The 20,093-nt window shown below is 47.7% G+C and overlaps 1 protein-coding gene across 1 annotated transcript in view; it reads right to left on the bottom strand.

Moving 5' to 3' along the window:
• DBH (dopamine beta-hydroxylase) overlaps window positions 1–19,611 on the bottom strand; it is a 43,200-nt gene extending 23,589 nt beyond the window's left edge. Inside the window, exons 1-5 of the mRNA XM_006123799.4 lie at window positions 19,194–19,611; window positions 13,991–14,137; window positions 7,255–7,512; window positions 6,116–6,292; window positions 5,539–5,641 (exon numbers count right to left, since the gene is read on the bottom strand). Coding sequence (XP_006123861.2) covers window positions 5,539–5,641; window positions 6,116–6,292; window positions 7,255–7,512; window positions 13,991–14,137; window positions 19,194–19,574 — 1,066 coding nt within the window. The 5' untranslated portion in view covers window positions 19,575–19,611. The remainder of the gene's footprint in view (window positions 1–5,538; window positions 5,642–6,115; window positions 6,293–7,254; window positions 7,513–13,990; window positions 14,138–19,193) is intronic.
• Between the last annotated feature and the right edge of the window lie 482 nt (window positions 19,612–20,093).

The raw sequence follows: 20,093 nt of genomic DNA, 5'->3' as shown, positions 1-20,093 counted from the left end.
CTCTGAGCATCCCACTCGTTGCAACCTGGTTCCCGTACAAGTGAATTCATGAAATTACTGCCACACCTTCAGGTAACGTCCTAGCCCGAAGAGAGAACAGAGCCACCCTTCCTGAGGTTAGACATGAGTGAGCCAGCATTCCCCACCGACCTGAATTTTCTCGGTGAATTCAGACTGAGCTCGGCTGAACCACCCAGAGATGTGCTACTGAGCACTAGGCACTGGGAGTTCCCTTTTATTCCATTCAAGTCCTTGTGTTTGTGGGCTGTGAGAACCTTCCGGCGATGTATAAAGTAGAGTGACTAGCCCCTGTCGCTCCTTCGCCATCCCTCTCCCCAGGTGGACAGTTGTGTGTGGTTTGGATGTGCTAGGACCTTTGCTTAGTGTAGTCGGTGCTGCAGACCAGGTTGTTTGGTGTGACACTGCTGCAAAAAAACAAACATGGTTCTGGGAGGCATTAACAGGAGTGTTGTGAGCAAGGCACGAGAAGTTATTCTTTCACTCTACTCTACGCTGATTAGACTTCAATTGGGCTGTGTCTACACTGGCATGAATTTCCAGAAATGCTTAAAACGGAACAGTTTTCCGTTATAAGTATTTCCGGAAAAAGAGCGTCTACACTGGCAGGCTGCTTTTCCGGAAAAGCCCTTTTTCAGGAAAAGCGTCTGTGGCCAATGTAGACGCGCTTTTCCGGAAAAAAGCCCCAATCGTCATTTTCGCCATCAGGGCTTTTTTCTGGAAAAGACTATAGTGCTTTCTACACTGGCCCTTTTCCGGAACAGTTTTCTGGAAAAAGGACTTTTGCCCGAGCGGGAGCAGCATAGTTTTTCCAGAAAAGCAGCTGATTTCTTACAGTAAATCGTCACTGCTTTTCTGGAAATTCAAGAGGCCAGTGTAGACAGCTCGCAGCTTATTCCGGAAAAGCGGCTGCTTTTCCGGAATAAGTGGCCCAGTGTAGACACAGCCCAGGTGTATTGTGTCCAGTTTTGGGCCCCACATTTCAAGATGTGGAGAAATTGGAGAAGGTCCAGAGAAGTGCAACAAAAATGATGAAAGGTCTAGAAAACATGAGCTATGGGGGAAGACTTAAAGAACTGGGCTTGTTTAGTTTGGAAAAGAGAAGACTGAGAGGGAAAATGAAGGTGGCGAAAAATTATTCTCTTTAACCTCTGAGCATTGGACGAGAAGCAATGGGCTTAAATTGCAGCGAGGGAGGTTGAGGCTGAACATTAGGAAAAATTTCCTGTCAGGGTTAAACACTGGAATAAATTGCCTAGGGAGGTTGTGGAATCTCCATCACTGGAGATATTTAAGAGCAGGTTGGGTAGACATCTATCAGGAAGGATCTAGATGGTGCTTGGTCCTGCTGTGAAGGCAGGGGACTGAATGTGATGATCTCTCGACGTCCCTTCCAGTTCTAGTGTTCTATGATTCTATAAGGGGTACCAGGATGGACCCCTATTAGAAGCATATCCCGGAAGGGGGTTGTGGTTACATGAAAGAGTGTGACTCAGACAGAGGGCTGAGTAGCTAAAAAGGCTTTTAGAGAGGCAGCGCAGGCAAACGCACTCGGCCAGACGAGGGGTGCTCATGTGTGGTGAGTACCACCTCATTACAGTTGGGTTTGCTGCTTCTCTTAGAAAAACCCTCCAGTGGTTACTCTGCCTGATGCAGTGTGCGGAGAGTGATGCAGTGTGGGAGGGGAGAGTGGCTGGTGATGGGACACATCACAGAAGCCTAGGTCTTGTCTACGCTTGGAAAACTTTGCAGATAAGAGCTGTACCGGAAAGGCCCCTGGTGGGGATGCGGCTCACACCGGGAAAGTGCTGTAGCCCCTACAGTTTATACTACTTCCCTGAACAAAAGAAACTAACTAACTACAGGACTTTTTACTGCTATAACCGTGTCTGTGCTACGTTTTGCTGCGTTTGGCATTAACAAAATCACATTGCTAGGCGACATTGCTGTGGCTGGGGTCAATGTACCTTAGGTCGAATTTCTGTGGTGTCCCCATAGATGAAGTCAATGGGAGAAACTCTCCTGTTGACTTCCCTTACTCCTTGTGACCCCGTGGAGTGCCGGTGTCAACAGGGGCCACCATCTGCAATCTATTTAGCAGGTCTTTACTAGACCTGCTAAATTGAACCCTGGAAGATCGATCTCCACAGCGATCTCCCAGTAAGAGGAGACAAGCCCTGAGGTGGGTTTGTCCAGATGGGAGCCCTCCCCCAATGAAGACTCTTTCTCTCCGACAATGGGAATAAAAACCAAAAATTGCTCCCATTACAGCAGCTGGGTGGGTAGGAGTGCAACAAATCTCCAGCATGTCTAGGAGTAATACTGGTGTGACTTCCGGTGGCTGAGATGCATAAAAGATTTAGGAGCTGGTGGCTGCGTGCATCTAAAAGATGTAGACCTTTAGCATACATATTAAGCTTATGATTCTGGATCTGAAGGTCTAGGGTTAAAGCCCCATTGTACAGCTCAAGAGGACTCCACTACATTGTGCACCGTATTTACGTTGCTACTGGGTTCTCTTAGCAATGAAACAAAGTTAGCGCCAACGGTGCCTTCCCTGGGCATGTTTTTCAGGTTTGAGTTGTAACGGGAAAGGCCGGATAAGCTGGGGCCAAGTGGGCTCATACTTATTTATAAGGATCTGTCTCTGGGTTGGATTCATCAAGCGGACAAGAATAAATGGGGTGATGTTATTGGTTAGAAGGAAAAAGCGGTTAAAATAATGAAAGGCGCGAGCGGCATATTTATAGACCTGTTACTTCTCGAGTCTCGGAATGTGATATGATTGATCTGCAGTACATATGCTCTGGCCTCCTAAAAATACTCTGGGATAATCACGGAGTGACTTGATTTGATGTAAATGCAGAAATTCGATAATTTAGCTGAGTTTTTATTTTAAAAAAATGTGTTGACTGTCAAATGTATCAACCAAGAAATGCTATTTATTCTTTCTAAAAACATCTCCCCCATCCCACTCCCACCCAGACTTCTCCCTCTGTAATGAAATTCAGCCCTGGTGTCGGAAAGCAGTGGTGGGAAGACCAAAAGTTTGCAGGGCTGGGTAAGGAAGATGTTTTCACTCCCCACAGGCAGGCAGGAAGGTCCAGTCATTGTAGCATTAGCCTAGAATTTGAGGGACCTGGGCTTAAGTCCTTGCTTAGCCACATGCTTTCTATGGGACCCTTCCTATAAGTCTCTTAGCCTCTTGGTGCATCAGATCCCCAGCGGTGATAATAGCATAGAGAAGAGGAGCTCAGATAATACGTCGATAGGTCCCTCTAAATACTCGAGTATGAGGCGAAGAATGTACAACCTAGTTCTGAGATTGCATAGTCCAGGGCTAATATCCATCGCTCCTAAGGTCTATTTCTGCCACTGTGTGACTTGTCAGGCAAGTTATTGAACCACTCTGTGCCTTAGTTTTCCTGTCTGTGAAATGGGACTGCTAATGCTGATCTGCCTCATCGGGGGATTGGGCGACTAAACTAATTGTACAGGCATTTTTAGTTCCTCACGTGAAAAGTAAAAGAAGTGCACAGTGCTGGCCATTTATGTTGTGATATGTTGCAAGCCAGGATCCCTGTTCAGAACATGGCCAGTCTAGGTGAGAGCTGTTTCAGGTAGACCAGTCCAAAACTCTCCCATGTAATGGGTGGTTTTATGATCTTGCGTCTCTGCAGATTTTCTTTGCCTGTCTGCCTTGATTGTATTGTATGGGGTGAGGCAAAGCTCTGCCTGAAAGCTCTACAGGGAGTGGAGGCGGGTTCTGTTTGGAAAGGCTGGCAAGAGGGGCTCAGACAGAAACATCCCCGTCGGAGGGTTTAATACCTTTGCTGCGAGCCAGGCATAGCGAAGGCAGCTCTGCCAAGGCTTCTCAGTCCAGTTCTGAAAAGTCCCTTTGCGCCTGCTCCTGGCTGATGCCGCCCTGGACCTGCGCCTGCCAGCTGTGCTGAATGGTGCCAGACTGCCTGGCAGGATCGCAGTCTGCAGAGGCTGGTGTGAGGCAGAGCACAAGCCACGCCAGACGAGGCAGGGAGATTGGGACCAGGCCAAACCTTTCTTAGCTGTAAGCAATGCCAGGCCCCTCATAGGCAGGGCCTTTTGCTTGAGTCCTCCAATATTTCCTGACCTTGGCTGGGTTAAAAGTACAAGGCCCTGGGCTGATCAGAGCAGAGAAAGTGGAACCCAGCAGAATCTAGTGAACAGCTAGTAAAAGAGTATGAGGCGCCCATGTCCCACAGGCAGCCCCATTAAGGTGCTCTGTTGGGCCCTGCAGGGGTCTGGGTAGGAGCTGCTTTCCATGGCATGTTTCCTTGCTTGCACAGTGACTATGCGGACAAATGTCAGTGCCTCAGCTGCTTCTCAGGGTAGATCTGCGCTACCGCGGTTTGTTGACACAACTTATGTTGACACCCAAAAAGTTGAGAAAACAAAAATCACCAGAGGGCGTTCCCATATGCTCCCTCTGTCGACAGATTGTGTCTCCACTGGGGGCACCTTCATCAACAGTGTGAGCATGGCACTCCAGATAGGTATCCCACAATGCCGTATTGTGGGAAGGCAGAGCTGAGCCCTGTGCATCTTGGGATTCCTTCTGAATTCTCCCACAGCTTCTTCTGCTGCCTAGGAGTAGCATCGTGAATATCTCTGAGCTCTTGGTGAAGACAAACATCAAAGCTGGGATGATTTAGTTGGGATTGGTCCTGCTTTTAGCAGGGGGTTGGACTTGACTTCCTGAGGTCTCTTCCAACTCTATGATTCTATAATTCTGTGTAAGCAGCACAGCAGCCAACCCCCTCCCCCTGCAGCAGCATTCTGCTTGCCACCGTGTTCCTGGTACAGAGCAGAACAGAAGCAGTCCATTGATTTGCTTTTTGTTCCCCAAACAGAGCAGCTCACTCAGCTGTCAGACACTTCCCAGAGCTATGAAAGGGGTGTGTGCCTGCAGGGCAGCAGAGATCACAAAACACTGAGCAGAGCCACCAGGGCAGAAATTGTGGGATACTGGCAGAAGCCAGTTCTGTTGACAAAACAAAGAGCCACACTGGCTCTTTGTCAACAGTAAAAGGAAGGGAAAAGAAAAAAAGTCTCTCATAGGAGTGGAATTTTTTTGTCGCCAAAACTGGGTGTTTTCCCGTGACAAGTCACATTGAGGTGCATTCTCTCTTGACATTTTGTAGTGGAGACAATGCCTAATGAAAGCAGTGTTATCTGGGATACAAGTTGGCATCCTTCTCCCTGAGCTGGGTGAGGGTGTGCCAGTATGGGCGGTTAGTCCTTGGGGCAAATGTGGGCTCCCTTTCCAATGAATGAGCCTGGGAGGTTAGGATGACCTGCCACTGCAAGAGAAGACAGCCTGGGAGTGCTTACTCTGGGACCTCAGTGTGTCAGTGTGTTAGCTAAAGAGTTTTTATGATTTTTTTTCCCTTGGCTCACAAATTTCCACAGACTGTGCTGCAGAGGCTGGCCAGTACAGGAATCTCTGGCCTCAGATCCAAAGGTCACTGGAGGTTTGCTTACCTTTGAACACCAGGGGGTTGTGGTAATGAATCTCAAGCCGTAAATATCTGGAGGATCCCGGACCGCCAAAGGCAAGTCCTGCTTCTTCTGGATAGTAGAAGGCCTGTAAGCAGGAGGAGAGACTGTGAGGGGATTGCGTGCAGCTGATACATGGAGTCAGGCAGAGGAAGCTAGAGAGGGAAGTATGCAAGGCGGAGATTGTTCTGTGGCCCGCTAATGTGTGCTGTGGGCTGGGAAGTATCATTCCAAATGACTGGGTGAACGGCTAAGCGTCTACCCCTCTGGAAGAGCGTTCTTGTGCTGCATGTGTACTGGCATCGCTGCTCATTTCAGTAGAACCCATGCATGAGGTTCATGTGTCTGGGGGAGGGGGAGGGGATATTAAGCAAAGATGAACCCAGGCCCCAAGACCGAGATTCAGATTTTGAGCACCGCACAATGGGAGCGGGTGTTCCGACTCACCTTTCAGATGCACCAGGGACCAATGGACTGGGGGTGGGGGGAAGCAAAGCACCCACAATGAATTAAGGCATCGGCCATGAGAATTAAGGCATCAGCCATGGCTTTATCTGCACACCTGAGCGCCCATGGCCCACGCGGCAAGCACGTGTCTGCAGTAGTTCAGTCGGTCCGGCTTCATCTTGGAGTCACAGGGCCCACTGTAGTGCGGAAAGCTGTCAAATTCTGCGGCACACTGGAAGACTTCCATGTGGTGGACTATCGCTTCGTTACCTGCCGTGATCACTGGCTCATACTACAAAACAGGGATCCAAGAAGAAATCATGAGTAGTTATAATGGGTGATGATGATCTTACAGCTACCTAAAGCTCCTATAACCATACTACCTGTCTCTATACAATCTCCAGATAGAAGATCTCAAAACGGTTTACAACTTGCATGTGCCGAGATATTGATGATACAGTTGTCTTGTTTCACCCACCACTGAAATGCAGCCACTTCTGACGTGGCTGTTTAACAGTGCCTGGCAATGATGTACAGTGCTTAAAGATGGGAATGAAGAAAAATGTAACCAGCTGACAATCCAGATGGAATTTGTTTCCAATTATCAAATCATATGAGAAGAAACTCAAAATCTGACACTCGATACGAGCAACCCTAGTGGACATCGCCATTCAGAGAGAGATCAGCGAGGGGAGGTTGGGTGTGTAGATACCAAGCCAGGGAGAAGCTGCCATATCGCTGATGCTGCTGAAAGTGTCTCCTGGAAGGTCCCATCTCGAGAACTCAAAGGCCTAGTTTACACTACCCACCCTCCCGCCAATCTAAAATACACAACTTCAGCTGTGCAAATAGCATAGCTAAAGTCGATGTATTTACTGCAATGTCTTCCATGCAGTACGGTCAGCAGGGGCTGCCCTCCCATCGACTTCTCTTACTCTTCTCTTTCTGATGGAGTACTGTAGTTGATGGGCGAGTGCTCGGAGGTCGATTTATCGTGTCTAAACAGACACGATAAATCGACTGCCAGTGGATTGATCGCTGCAGTGTCAGTCCACCATGAAGTGAAGAGAGGCCCAGAGACCGGCTTTGGAGCACAGAGAGCACTGTTTGTCCAGGGCACTAGCCAATGAAGGAAAGAACTGAGGAACACCTCCCCTGGGGGCTAAGGCCATGGAAACAGCTTGCCTAAGCTTTAACGAATTAGCTATGTGGAAAACATCCCTCTTCAGAAAAAGCTCTCCTCCTCCTCCTTACCATGACAATGTGATGTTTCGGGAAGCTGACTGGAAGCTCCACCATATAGCACCAATATGTAGTCTCCTGGCTGGGAATGATCACGTCAGGAGCTCTTATCTCCATGGTCTTCATGTCATCCGGCAGTTCAGGGGTGCTGATGTTGGGCTTCAGCAGCTGGACCCTCTGGAGCCCCTTGTGGATGGCAGAAATATTGATTGCTTGGAGGGAAGGGACTGGTTTTTCAAGGACCCCATAGATAAGGTGCACAGTGCCATCCTGAAATGAGAGATGAAGGAGTCTGTAAAGCAGGCAATGTCTTGCAGAACATTGGAGAGCCCTTGCAGTTTTAGTGCATTTGAGCTGGGATGAGTCAAGTAAGGTGATGATGTCATGTTCCCCCCCTATGATTTATGAAAATTGGCTTATGAATATGAATACGCATAACTTGGAGATGTTTTATACGAAACAAGTCATGGAACTTATTTTTAAAGTTACAGTTTTCTGAATCTCTGCATCCTGTTCTTGTGCATGTATCGTTCATGTAGGTGAAGTTAGAAATAAGAAGTGTGAATCTGTTTTTAATTCTAAATGTGCTAATGAGGGACATTAGGGATACTTTAGGAACTTAACGGCTGAGTACTCAAACCAATGACCTGCAAATGTTTTCTTTTTTCCTGTAAGCCCAAACTGTGGTTGGTCCTAAAAGACATGAGATCATGTCATCTGGTACTGGAATCCATCTTTAATCTAGTACGTTTCCATGGAGATGGAGAGACTGAACAAAGGGTTCCTGCCGTGGGGTAAAGTCTATTTAAGGATTGGAAATCAATCAGGTCTTTGTTTTCAGGAAATCAGCTGGCCTTTGGAACTGCCTCACCCACCCTAAGAGGATACACACGAAGAAACCTGAAAACAAAGAGTTCTAAAGAACTCTGAAAAGCTATAGACCCAGGCCAGAGTAAAGATCAGCTCTGTTTTGAAGCATTTTACCTGAGATAAGAACAACTGTTTAGGGTAAGAATTGACATATAACTAGCTTCTTAGTGTATTAGCATTAGCTGGTGTCTTTTGTTTATTTTAACTTAGTAATTAACTTTGATCTGTGTGTTTTCACTTGAAATCACTTAAATCCTACTTTTTATTTAATATTAAGCCCATTGTAAATAACTGTTATGGCGGTGGGGGGGGGGGGGGGATAAGGGAGCAGGGAGAGCAACCACTGTGCATATCTCTCTTTCATTGATAAAGGGGGTGAACATCATTGTGAGCGCTCTCATGCAAGGTAAGATGGATTTATTTGGGGTTTTGGTTCCTTTTGGGGGTTGATTTCCTAGGTGCTATGAGTGATCTTATAGCTGAGTTCTCCCGGAGCTGAACTGGTTCATTGTCTGTGTTGCTTTGCTGGGGAGTGATAACCCCAACTCTGTGCCTTGGCTGGGGGAGACCAGAGCTTCTGGCTGAACAGGACAAGATGCTGGGGAATTCCAGAGGGCAGAAAGGCAGGCGTCAGTGGCTTGATCAGCACACCAGGGGACAGTGCCAAGGGGATTTTTGTGATCCAGCCTGTCACAGATGCTACTTTGTCAAGCATGTCCAATTTGGGGGCCCACTGTTATTTAATATGTCTGTCACTGTTGCGTTGTACAGGGTGCTGCTTAGACTGGCATTACAGAGTTATGTAATTTTGGCTGAGATTATTTCCTAGCATTAATCTCCAATGAGAGGCAGTTCCCTATTTATTTAGATGGTTTGGACTGCTTTCTTCAGTGTGTATCAGCTCATGGCAATTCCAGCTCTTTTCTAGGTATAATAAATTAATGCATGCACATTAACAGTGAAATATACCCCTACCCTCCCTAAACAAGGGGCACTCTCTCTCTCCATCCTTCTCATTCACTCACACATATGTTCACACACTCTGACTACATCTACACTACAAGGTTTTTGCGCAAAACTGGCCATTTTTGCGCAAGAACCCATGGAGCGTCCACACCTCAAGTGTGCTTTTGTGCAAGTAAATCGACAGTAAAATGGCAGAACTGAGGGCTTTTTGTGGTGTAGGTAAACCTCCTTCTATGAGACATAACTCCTTTCCGCGCTACAGCTGTTGAGCAAAAAGGCATGTGTGGACACTCCGCAGGGGTTTCCTGCACAAAAAGAGCCTATCGAAAAAGCACAGGTGCTCTGATGGCCATTCTGTGCATGGCCATCAGAGTTTTCTTGCGCAAGAGCGTCCATGCAGTGTGGACGCTCTCTTGCGCAAAAGCACATCTCAAAAGCAATGTGCTTTGAGGCATGGATGCGCTTTTGCGCAAGAAGGTTTTGCGCAAGAACTCTTCCGCAAAAGATTTCTTGCGCAAAAACCCTGCAGTGTAGACAAGGTTGCTGTGAAACGTGTGATCCAGAGACTGTTACTGGCAGTGGGAAGACACCTGTTGATTTCCATGGGCTTTGGGTGGGCTGCAGAGCTGGGACTAGCATGAACATTTTTTCCCCACAAAAAAAAGTGCAACATTTTTCACAGATTCATTTCACGGGAGTTCATGCACACAATCTGGTCCTCAAAAGTTTGCAATATTTGGGGAGATTGCAGATTTCTCACCATGAAGCGTGTTAAAAAACAAAGCATATTGGCTTGAAAATTTCACAGCCACTAAAATCTTTGTCCTATTATGAAACTAATACCTGTTCCTTCTTCTAGTCCTCAACTCACTCTACTGGACTACACTTTGTCTTAATCATATAGCCCAGTCCTTCCTAGATATCCAGAGTTGGACATTTTTTTTCTTAACAGTCTGCAATTTCACATAAGTCCAATGAACCCAAAACCAGACATTTAATTGAAATGGTTTTTTTGGGACTCTACTTTGGCTCAAAATCCTCTTCCTTGTTGTCCTTCTAACAACATCTGGCTCCATATTGTGAGGTGGCATGATGTAGAATAGGGGTGGGAAACATTTTTTGGGTGATGCATGTAGAAGATGCATTTAAATTGAGCTAGCATGTACTTAATGGCAGAGTACAGTGGGACCCAGATAAAATCTACATAGTATGGAAATTATAAAGAGCTGTATGTGGATTGTGTAAATGTTCCTGCAAGCTCAGAAATAATATCAATAGGGCGCTTCCTTGCAAAAGGGATGAATGTCTGATGTTCTCTTACAAACAGCATGTGCAAAGTAGGACTGCATAAATGAAAAACCGGGCAGTGTGCCACCGAGCTGTTGATTTTCAGATACTTGTTTTAGTGTGTGTGTGTGTGTGTGTGTGTGTGTGTGTGTGTGTGTGTGTGGAGGGGGGGAGAACAGTTGACTTGTGGGTGAAAAGAAGGCGAGCTCTCTATCTCTCTAGCTAATCATCTTTATCCTGCAGCTCACACTATGGGATCTGAGCACGTTCGCCGTACAATCTGTAGCCACAGCCATAGGCTTCATGGATTCTCTGACATGTCTCCCTTTTGGGGTGGAGTCCAAATTTGCTTAGATGGGGTTGTGGTTGGACTGGGGAGTTTTAAAAGATGTTATCGATTCCCTGCACTTTGGAAGGGCGAGTAGGGGGGAATTAAAGGTAAAAAGAGTGCCTGTGTTGTGAGTGAGTTAGCAGGAAGACTTTGTGATGTTCCCTAACAATGACCAGTCTCTGCATTCAAGATGTATTATCATGCCTCCTATTCCTTCCATGAGAGTTTAGACCATTGATCCATGAACAGCTGTGAAAAACATAAAGCTCTCCACACTACAAAGGCACAAACACAAAGTCCAACAACTATACTTTGCATGTATCTAGTGCCTTTGAGACCACACAAGCCCCTTTCTTCCAAGGATTTCCTCGTTAGTGAATTAACCCTTTGTAGGTCCCTGGTGTAAGCACTGAGCAGTAACCAGCCCATGAGCAGGACATGGTTCTCCAAGGTTAGCCCCTGGTGGGCCATCATCATTGGCTGTGTCTACATTGGCATGAATTTCCGGAACTGCTTAAAACGGAATCTATTCCGTTTTCAGTTTTTCCGGAAAAGGAGCGTCTACATTGGCAGGATGCTTTTCCGGAAAAGCCCTTTTTCCGGAAAAGCGTCTGTGGCCAATGTAGACGCGCTTTTCCGGAAAAGACTACTGGGCTGTCTACACTGGCCCTTTTCCGGAACAGTGTTCCGGAATAAGGACTTATGCCCGAGCAGGAGCAGAATAGTTTTTCCAGAATAGCGGCTGATTTTGTACAGTAGAGCATCGTTGCTTTTCCGGAAATTCAAGGGCCAGTGTAGACAGCTTGCAGCTTATTCTGGAAAAGCGGCTGATTTTCCGGAATAAGTGGCCCAGTGTAGACACAGCCATTGTGTTTACCTGCATCTCCACAGATACGGGTACTTGCAGCTCCTATTTGTTATGGATCCCATGGTTCCCAACCAATAGGAGTTGTAGGAAGTAGTGTCCTCTATATAAAACCATGATATGCCCACATCTTGACTACTGAGTACAGATGTGGTCACCTCATCTCAAAAAAGATATCGGTATTGGAAAAGGTTCAGAGAAGGGCAACAAAAATGATGAGAAGTTTGGAATGTGTCCCATATGAAGAGAGATTTAAAAGACATGGACTTTTCAGCTTAGAAAAGAGGAGACTGAGGAATAGGATAGAGGTCTATCAAATCATGAGTGGTGTGGAAAAAGTGAGTAGGGAAAAGTTATTTACTTATTCCCACAATATAAGAATTAGGAGGTCACCAAATCATATACATAGTAGCCCAATGTCTGAGAGTCTGTAACGCTGAAATGCTGGCTGTTCCCTCTGGGCGGCGCTGTTGCCTCCCTGACTGTTCCCTCTGGGCGGCGCTGTTGCCTCCCTGACTGTTCCCTCTGGGTGGCACTGTTGCCTGAGTCATGTGCTTCGCCTCCTGCCGTGGCGCTCAGCTGACTTCTGCGCTGCTCAGTCAGGCTGCCACAGGGGAGCCCAAACCGCCGCTTGCTCTGCTTGCTCCCCTGCGGCGACCCGGCTGAATGGCGCAGAAGTCAGCAGAGTGCCATGGTGGGAGGCAAAGGGGGGCGGGGTGGTGACAGTGGTTCCAGGCCCCGCCCCCTGGCCGTGAACATCACTGCCCCGCCCCCCTTCGCCTCCCGCAGTGGCGCTCGGCTGACTTCTGCGCCGCTGAGCTGGGCTGCCACATGGGAGCAAGTGGTGCAAGCGACTGTTTGGGCTCCGCGCTCCCCATGCAGCACGGGGAGCGCAGAGCCCAAACAGTTGTTTGGGCTCCGCAGTCCCCCAAGTGAGAGGCAGGAGCGGAAGGAGAAGAGAAAGAGAGAGACAGAGAGCTGAGAGAGAGAGAGAGACTGGAGGCTCAGGAGAGAAGACCGACGTGGAGGAGAGACCTGAAAATCCCGTCTTATGACGGGCTAATTGGCTAGTGAAATTAATAGGCAGCAGATTTAACACAAACAAAAGGAAGTTATCCTTCACTCAGCGCACAGTCAACCTGCGGAACTCCTTGCCAGAGGATGTGGTGAAGGCTAGAACTTTAACAGGGTTCGAAATAGAGCTAGATAGATTCATGGAGGTTAGGTTCATAAATGGCTATTAGCCAGGATGGGTAGGAATGGTGTCCCGAGCCTCTGTTTCTCTGGAAGTGGGAGACAGGGGAGAGATCAAGTGAGGATTACCTGTTGTGATCTCTCCCTCTGGGGCATCTGGTACAGCTGGTCTCTGACTTACGAACAAGTTATGTACCAAACACTAGGTCATAACTCGATCCGTTCGTAAGTTGGATTACATTCACTTACATACGGCCGTGCTGTTTGTAAGTGCGGATTTCGTTCGTAACTCGGGTTCCGGCTGTATAGGAGGTTGGTCGTAAATATGAATGGTCGTAAGTTTATGCGTTCGTAACTTGGGAACTGGCTGTATTGGCCACTGTCGGCAGACAGGATACTGGTCTAGATGGACCTTTGGCCGTTCTTATGTCCTGGTCTGATTCCCTTCCCGCAGCTCCCATTGGCCAGGAATGGTGATCCACAGCCAATAGGAGCTACAGGGAGCTGTACCTGTGGAGGTGCAGGTAAATAAAGCGGCAGTGGCCCACCCGGGCCTAACCCTGGCAAACTGCCTCTGTTTTATTGCCCACCTCTGGTGTATGTAATGTCTTTGTGCACATGAATCACAGAGGAGTGAGACCACATATCTGCATTCACACAGCATGTCACAGCCACAGCCAGAGACTGGATTCTGATATCATGCCCGTTTTACACCCGTATAACTCACTCCTTACAATGGAGTGACTCTTAAGCAGTGTTCCCTGTAAGCCGAGCACTTGAGCGGCCACCCAGGAGAGATTCAGGGGCATACGTTTCTACTGGTGGTGCACATCTGCACATGCCTCTGTCCACTTAACAAAATTTATTCCGCCCGTGGATGGAAAAAAATGAGAGGGAACATTGCTCCTAATGTACACCCATGTAAGTGTGCTCAGACGTGCAAGTGCCCTGGCTTTCAATCCACAGCCCTAGTCTTGCTGACTTTTGACCTAGAGCTCTAACCACTAGACCGCAGCTATTTAAACCTCACCAGATCACAAAGGCTTTTTGTGACTTCAGTAGGGCCAGGATTTCACCTCTTTGTTATCGGTTCAGTCCTGTGCTCGCAATGCTAAGTGATCCCAATGCGCCAATCCACTTGCATGGCAGAGCTCCCGGGAGTACAGACCATCCCGTACACAGGAGAAATACTGAGCCGGCGCTTTGCCTCTGCCCATGGCTCGGCGCGGCAGTACCTCTATAAGGTAGTCCTTCGGATCGCAGGTGCTGAAGGCTCGGTTGAAGATCAGGTAGAGTCCCTCAGGGGTTCTGTGTGCTTTCAGGAGCTGGTAGTCCTGCTGGGAATCCATGTGAACCTGCCCTTTCTCATCAGTCCAAGCATCCTGTGGAAGAGGGGAAAAAATTCCATATCACCAGTTAGATGTTGATTTGCCCGTGGTGGTCAATCTTATCTGGCCTGTCTTTTTGCTCTGTATGTGTATAGCACCTGGCACACCTCTAAACTTTTCCAGCCCTGCGCGGACTTTTTCCATCCACGTGCGGAATAAATTGTATGTGCCCTCGGGCATGTGTGGATGTGCACCACCCGTAGAAACAAAACACCTAGCTGTGAGTGCTCTGCTAATCAGCTGGGTGGCATCTGCATCTCTCCAAAGTGGCTGCGCAAATGCTCAGCTTGCAGGGAACACTAGTCCTGGCCCATGAGTTGGGCTCCTAGGTGCATGTGTGGTACAAATAATAATCCATTGATCAGGGGCATTTCCCCAGGGACCTGTGGAACAGCAGATTCAGAGTAGGAGTAAATCAGACCCAGAATTTACACTGCACCAAACGATGTTTTTTAGGGAATCAAAATGTATCGTATGTGGGGGTGATGATAGTGTGTTTACTAAGCACAGTGACTGCTAGTAACTTTTTGAAAAGTGTCTCACTTTTTATACAGCACTATGTAGCACTTTAAAGACTAACAAGATGGTTTATTAGATGATGAGCTTTCATGGGCCAGACCCACTTCCTCACTTTTTATGTTCACAGCATCCATGTTCCTTAAGCCGGGGTGGGGAACTTCAGGCCCGTGGGCCGGATGCAGCCCCCAACTTCCCCCCAGCATTGGGGTGTCCGTGCTGGTGCTCCATCCCCTTCCCTTCCTCCCCACCATCCTCCTGCAGGACTGGAGCACACACAATCTACTAGGCTGGGCTCCTCTAGGCTCTGGTGTGTGAGGGGAATGTGAGGAGGGTCTTTCTCCTTCTCAGTTGGGGCCACGCCAGAGGGGGAGGGTTTTTTGTTTGCTTTTGTTTTGTTTCTCAATTGTGCGCAGCTCCTGCCTGATTTTTCTGTAGGCCAGTGGCCCCCAACCCAAAAAAGATTCCCCACCCCTGTTTAAGCAAAGGACTGGATTTCAGACAAGCAGCGCAGAGGTAGGCTATGTCTAGACGGCAGGCTTCTTTCAGAAGAAGCTTTTCCGGAAGAGATCTTCCGAAAAAACGTCTTCCGAAAGAGAGCGTCTACACAGCAAAACCACACTGAATGGACGCTCTCTCGCATGTAAGCTGTAATTACTATGGACCAGGGCACCTGTGCTTTTTCCTCTTCTTTTGAAAAAACTCCCTCTTCCCCGTCCACGCACGCCTTTTTCCAGAAGAGCTCTTTCAGAAAGAGGCTTCTTCCTCATAGAAAGAGGTTTACCAATGTCGGAAAAACCCCTCTGTACTTTCAGTTTTTTTCCAAAAGAACGTGATTGCAGTGTGGACGTAAGTGAAGTTTTTTTTCCGGAAAAATGGCTGTTTTTCAAAAAAAAAAAAAAACCTCTGTAGTGTAGACATACCCGTAGGGAGATCCTGTAGGGTAGGGGTTCTCAAACTTTGTGATACCACAACTCCCACTCTAAGTTGCTCACGACCCCTCTCTAATTTGCTTGTGACACTTTGGGGGCCGGGACCCACAGTTTGAGAATCGTGGCTGGAGGGGTTTAAGAAGATATTGCACTTGTCCGTGCTGAAACATTTTTTTTCAAAGACTTACTGCAGACCAGCTGCTGCTGGCGTAGGATCAGACCCAGCCTTTCCTTGGAGGACTAAAGGGATGGTACTGCAGACCATTATTCACCTTTATCGACCTTAATTATCTGCAGCCAGAACATGTTCTGCGAATAGTGCCCATGATCTCAGCAAGACGGAACTAAAAGTAAAGGACGGCCGGGCACTACTTACGGGTGGCAAAACTGGCCCCATAAGCAGTGCTGGGTTTAAAGATTTAGTAGATCAAGGCCTAAAACTTGTACTAGTTCTGGGAGTATGGACTGGGTTATCAAGTATGGCTATGTCTACACTGCAAGGTTTTTGCGCAAAAACCTGTGGAGCGTCCACACCTCAAATGTGCTTTTGCGCAAGTAAATCGGCAGTAAAACGGCAAAACAGAGGGCTTTTGCCGGTGTAGATAAACCTCCTTCTACGAGGCATAACTCCTTTTTGCGCTACAGCTATTGCGCAAAAAGGCAGGTATGGACGCTCCAGAGGGGTTTCTTGCGGAAGAAACTCCTATGGGAAAAAGCAGAGGTGCTCTGATGGCCATTCTGTGAATGGTCATCAGAGCTTTCTTGCGCAAGAGTGTCCATGCAGTGTGGACGCCCTCTTGTGCAAAAGCACAGCACTTTTGCGGTGCGCTTTGAGGTGTGGACATGTTTTTGCGCAAGAACTCTTCTTCTTGCACAAAACCCCTGCAGTGTAGACAAAGCCCCTGTGTCTTTCACTTCTCCATCTCATCTGAGGAAGTGGGTTTTACCCACGAAAGCTCGTGATATTATATATTTGTGTTGGTCTCTAAAGCCATGTCTACACTGGGAAATTATTTTGAAATTAGTACATTTGAGTTAAGACTTCCCAATTTAACAAATTTGAACTTGCATGTCCTCGCTACGGGGAAGCCTCAAAATGAGTCTGAGGTGGGTTTCATTAATGTGGACGCACTACCTCAGACTTAGAGCCCCTGGGCAGCTGCGGGAGGCCAATCAATTCAAATTAGTGGCATCAGAGCATCCACACTAACGTTATTTTGTACCTATAGCGTTATTCCTCATGAAAAGCAGGGCTACGTCTACACTGGCAAGAATTTCCGGAACTGCTTAAAACGGAATAGTATTCCGTTTTAAGTTTTTCCGGAAAAGGAGCGTCTATATTGGCAGGCTGCTTTTCCGGAAAAGCCCTTTTCCGGAAAAGCGTCCATGGCCAATGTAGATGCGCTTTTCCGGAAAAGAGCCCCGAGCGTCATTTTCACAATCGGGGCTTTTTTCCGGAAAATATTACTGGGCTGTCTACACTGGCCCTTTTCCGGAACAGTGTTCCGGAATAAGGACTTATGCCCGAGCGGGAGCAGAATAGTTTTTCCGGAATAGTGGCTGATTTTGTACAGTAGAGCGTCGTTGCTTTTCCGGAAATTCAAGAGGCCAGTGTAGACAGCTCGCAGCTTATTCTGGAAAAGCGGCTGATTTTCCAGAATAAGTGGCCCAGTGTAGACACAGCCCAGGAGTTTAAATTCTGTGGCCCGTTATTCTGAAATATGGCTTGGTAGTGTGGACGCATTGTTTACAAATTTGAACAGGGGGTAGGGTATTTCGGACTAAGGTTCCAGTGTAAACTAGGGCTAAAGTGCTGCAGGACTGCTCATTGTTATGAAAGTTACAGACTAACACGGCCACACCTCTGAGACGTTCCCATCTCCAGTGGGTCTCTTCTTCTTACTGGGTCTAAGAGGAGATTGGGCAGTATCTTATTCCTTGTACGCCAGTGCAGTAGCTATTGATTGATTTCATTTTATGTTTGTCTGAGAAATAAAATGGAATAGACATCCTGGCATTGTTTCAACTTGAAGTGTGGAATTATATTGCTTGACCATATTGTTCTTAGAAGGAGAAAATCAGGAATCAAGCACAGGTTTTGTTTTCATACAAAATTCGTTGTGAGAAAGGTGAAATTGGGATCTTTTAGCATCTGACAAACAGAACCAAAAGAGAGACTGCTGGGAAGAGAGACAATAGTCTACCGATTTCTATAGATCCTCCTCCAGTTATTAAAGGAGGCTATTACGTACCAAAAATGGAACTGAAAGTCAAGGCAGTGCTTTTGAACTGAGTGCTGTACATCTTACAATGAACAGAAAAAAGCCATACTAGAAATGTTCCTTTATGTTCTTTATTACCTGATGTTTTGCAATCCTGTAGCATTCAGGTCATCCCACAGTGGTGATTAGCTGGTAATTAGTGAGAAAACCAGCGCACAGATAAATATCTCAAGCCCTCTATCACCCTTCTATTATATTGTAGATTGCATTACTGATACTTGTGAAGGCCTATTTTATTGGTAATTTCAAACTGATGGGGGGAAAAAAAATCAGCATTGCATTCTACCCTGAAACAAACTGACAGTGAGCCCTGCCCAAAGGCCTGGGGGAGTTCGTATGATTCGTTATTTCAGATACTTCAGTTTCCTTTCCAATGGGTTTGGTTTTTGCAATAGCAAAATCAAAGCATAATCAGAAATGAGCTATCCAGTGTCTTGTCTAGCTTTTCAGCATTGTTGCTCTCCCTTCTCCCCCCCCCCCCCCCCCGCCCCTCCACCATGCATTTGCGGGTTTACTTTCTTCTAAGACTGTGCTCCTGACAGCTAGCAGTCAAATTGTATTTTCCAATGTCCTGCTGATCTTTGCTACAGCTCCACATCTGACTTGTGTCTGGCTTAGAGACCCTGACAGGAGCAGACCTTCTGGAGGGTCACTTTTACACTTTGCCGGTGTCATTAACTGGAGCTGTGGTTAATTTTTAATGGGACTGACAAGCGCACAAGCAAATTACATTGTTGGTGCTTGTGGGAGCTGCTGATAGCCAGTCACCTGTTACTTTATTTATTTCCAAAGTACTCTAAAGACACCGGAGTCAAGAAATGAGAGTCATTGTTATCTCCTCTCTCCTTGTCTAACTCGCAGGTGTGGTTCAGTCACTAGTTTACTCTGTTCAACATCCTAGACCATACTCCTGTCTGGGGGATTTGATCCTTCGGAATTAACCTCCACACACCTGTGAACTACCCACAGCTAAATGTACAGACCAAGCCTGAAGGTTTCACTCAGCCAGTGTAACACCAGCGAGCATAATCGCATCTGGGACGTTGGAGCTTAGTGCATGAACCTCTCCCACATGAGCTAAAACTCTACTGGCTTTCAGAGCAGACGCATTGATCTCCCTGGAAGTGGTCTCGGTGCCACAACGCGGGACAGTGCACCACACCCAGGAGGTGTGTGGGTTACACCAGCACACCGTGGGCTCCACTGGGACCTACACCTTGGTACATTTCAGTCCTTTCGTACTACAGGAAACCACCCCAGGGTTGGACTCCCTGGACGGGCCTCTGGGCTTAGAACCTTGGTAGTGTGCAAGCAGCTTACCCCGAAATAGGAGCTGTGCCCGTCGCTCCAGAGCACGGCCAGGTCCGCATTCTCAAACTCGCCCCTGTCCGACATCCCGAAGAGCAGCCCGAATTTCAGCTCCTTGGCCAAGAGCTGGAAATGCACCACCTGCTCCGGGTAGCTGACGTTCCACGAGAGCTCCAGAGAACTCTGGGGATCCAGGGGCACCTTGTAAGGGAAATAATTCTCCCGGGGAGCCGTCCCTTGCAGAGCCACCACCAGGATGACCAGGAAAACCATAACCATGGTGAAGTACATGGAGGCCACCTCCCGGAGCCGGAGACTTGGGCAGGGGGCTCGCCTGTTCCGGTCGGTCTGCATGCTGGGGAGAAAGGCGCGCACGCTCCCAGCTTTTGCCATTTATGTGTCGGCCCTCCTGGGCAAGCTGGGTAAGTAATACTCTTTAATTGCATTTGGTGGTTGGGAAATTGGATTGCTGTGTTGACCCCCCACCCCCACCTCCTGGCCAAACACTTGTCATTCTCTGCCTCACCCTAATTGGCTCTAATTGCACATGGACATTATCAATGGGAATTAAACCCGACTGGGCTGATTTTATTCTCTCCTAAATCATCTGGCGCGGTGGAAAAGGGCTGTTTACCTGCGAGCTGCTCTCCCTGAGTCCAGCACGGATCTCTCCCGCCTGCTTTTCCTCCTGCCCACAGCGGCAGCTTGCTCCCCTCACCCCTCTGCCAAGAAGGACACCCTACTGCACGCTTGGCCCCTAGCTTCCCACACAACTCTATGAGGGCCTGATCCTTCTGCCTCATCCCCTCAATTTACACAAGACCTTTGCACCAAGCATTAATATTGGGAGTGGTTCCTTTGCAACCCCCGCCCCCCTCTCTTGCTGGTTCTCCCATATCTGTAGGCAGGCCC

The sequence above is a fragment of the Pelodiscus sinensis genome, chromosome 22 (genome assembly GCF_049634645.1).
Source record: "Pelodiscus sinensis isolate JC-2024 chromosome 22, ASM4963464v1, whole genome shotgun sequence".
In the NCBI taxonomy this organism is placed as follows: Eukaryota; Metazoa; Chordata; order Testudines; family Trionychidae; genus Pelodiscus; species Pelodiscus sinensis.
Note: the sequence above shows the minus strand (reverse complement) of the source record. Positions and strands in the feature narration are given on the sequence as shown.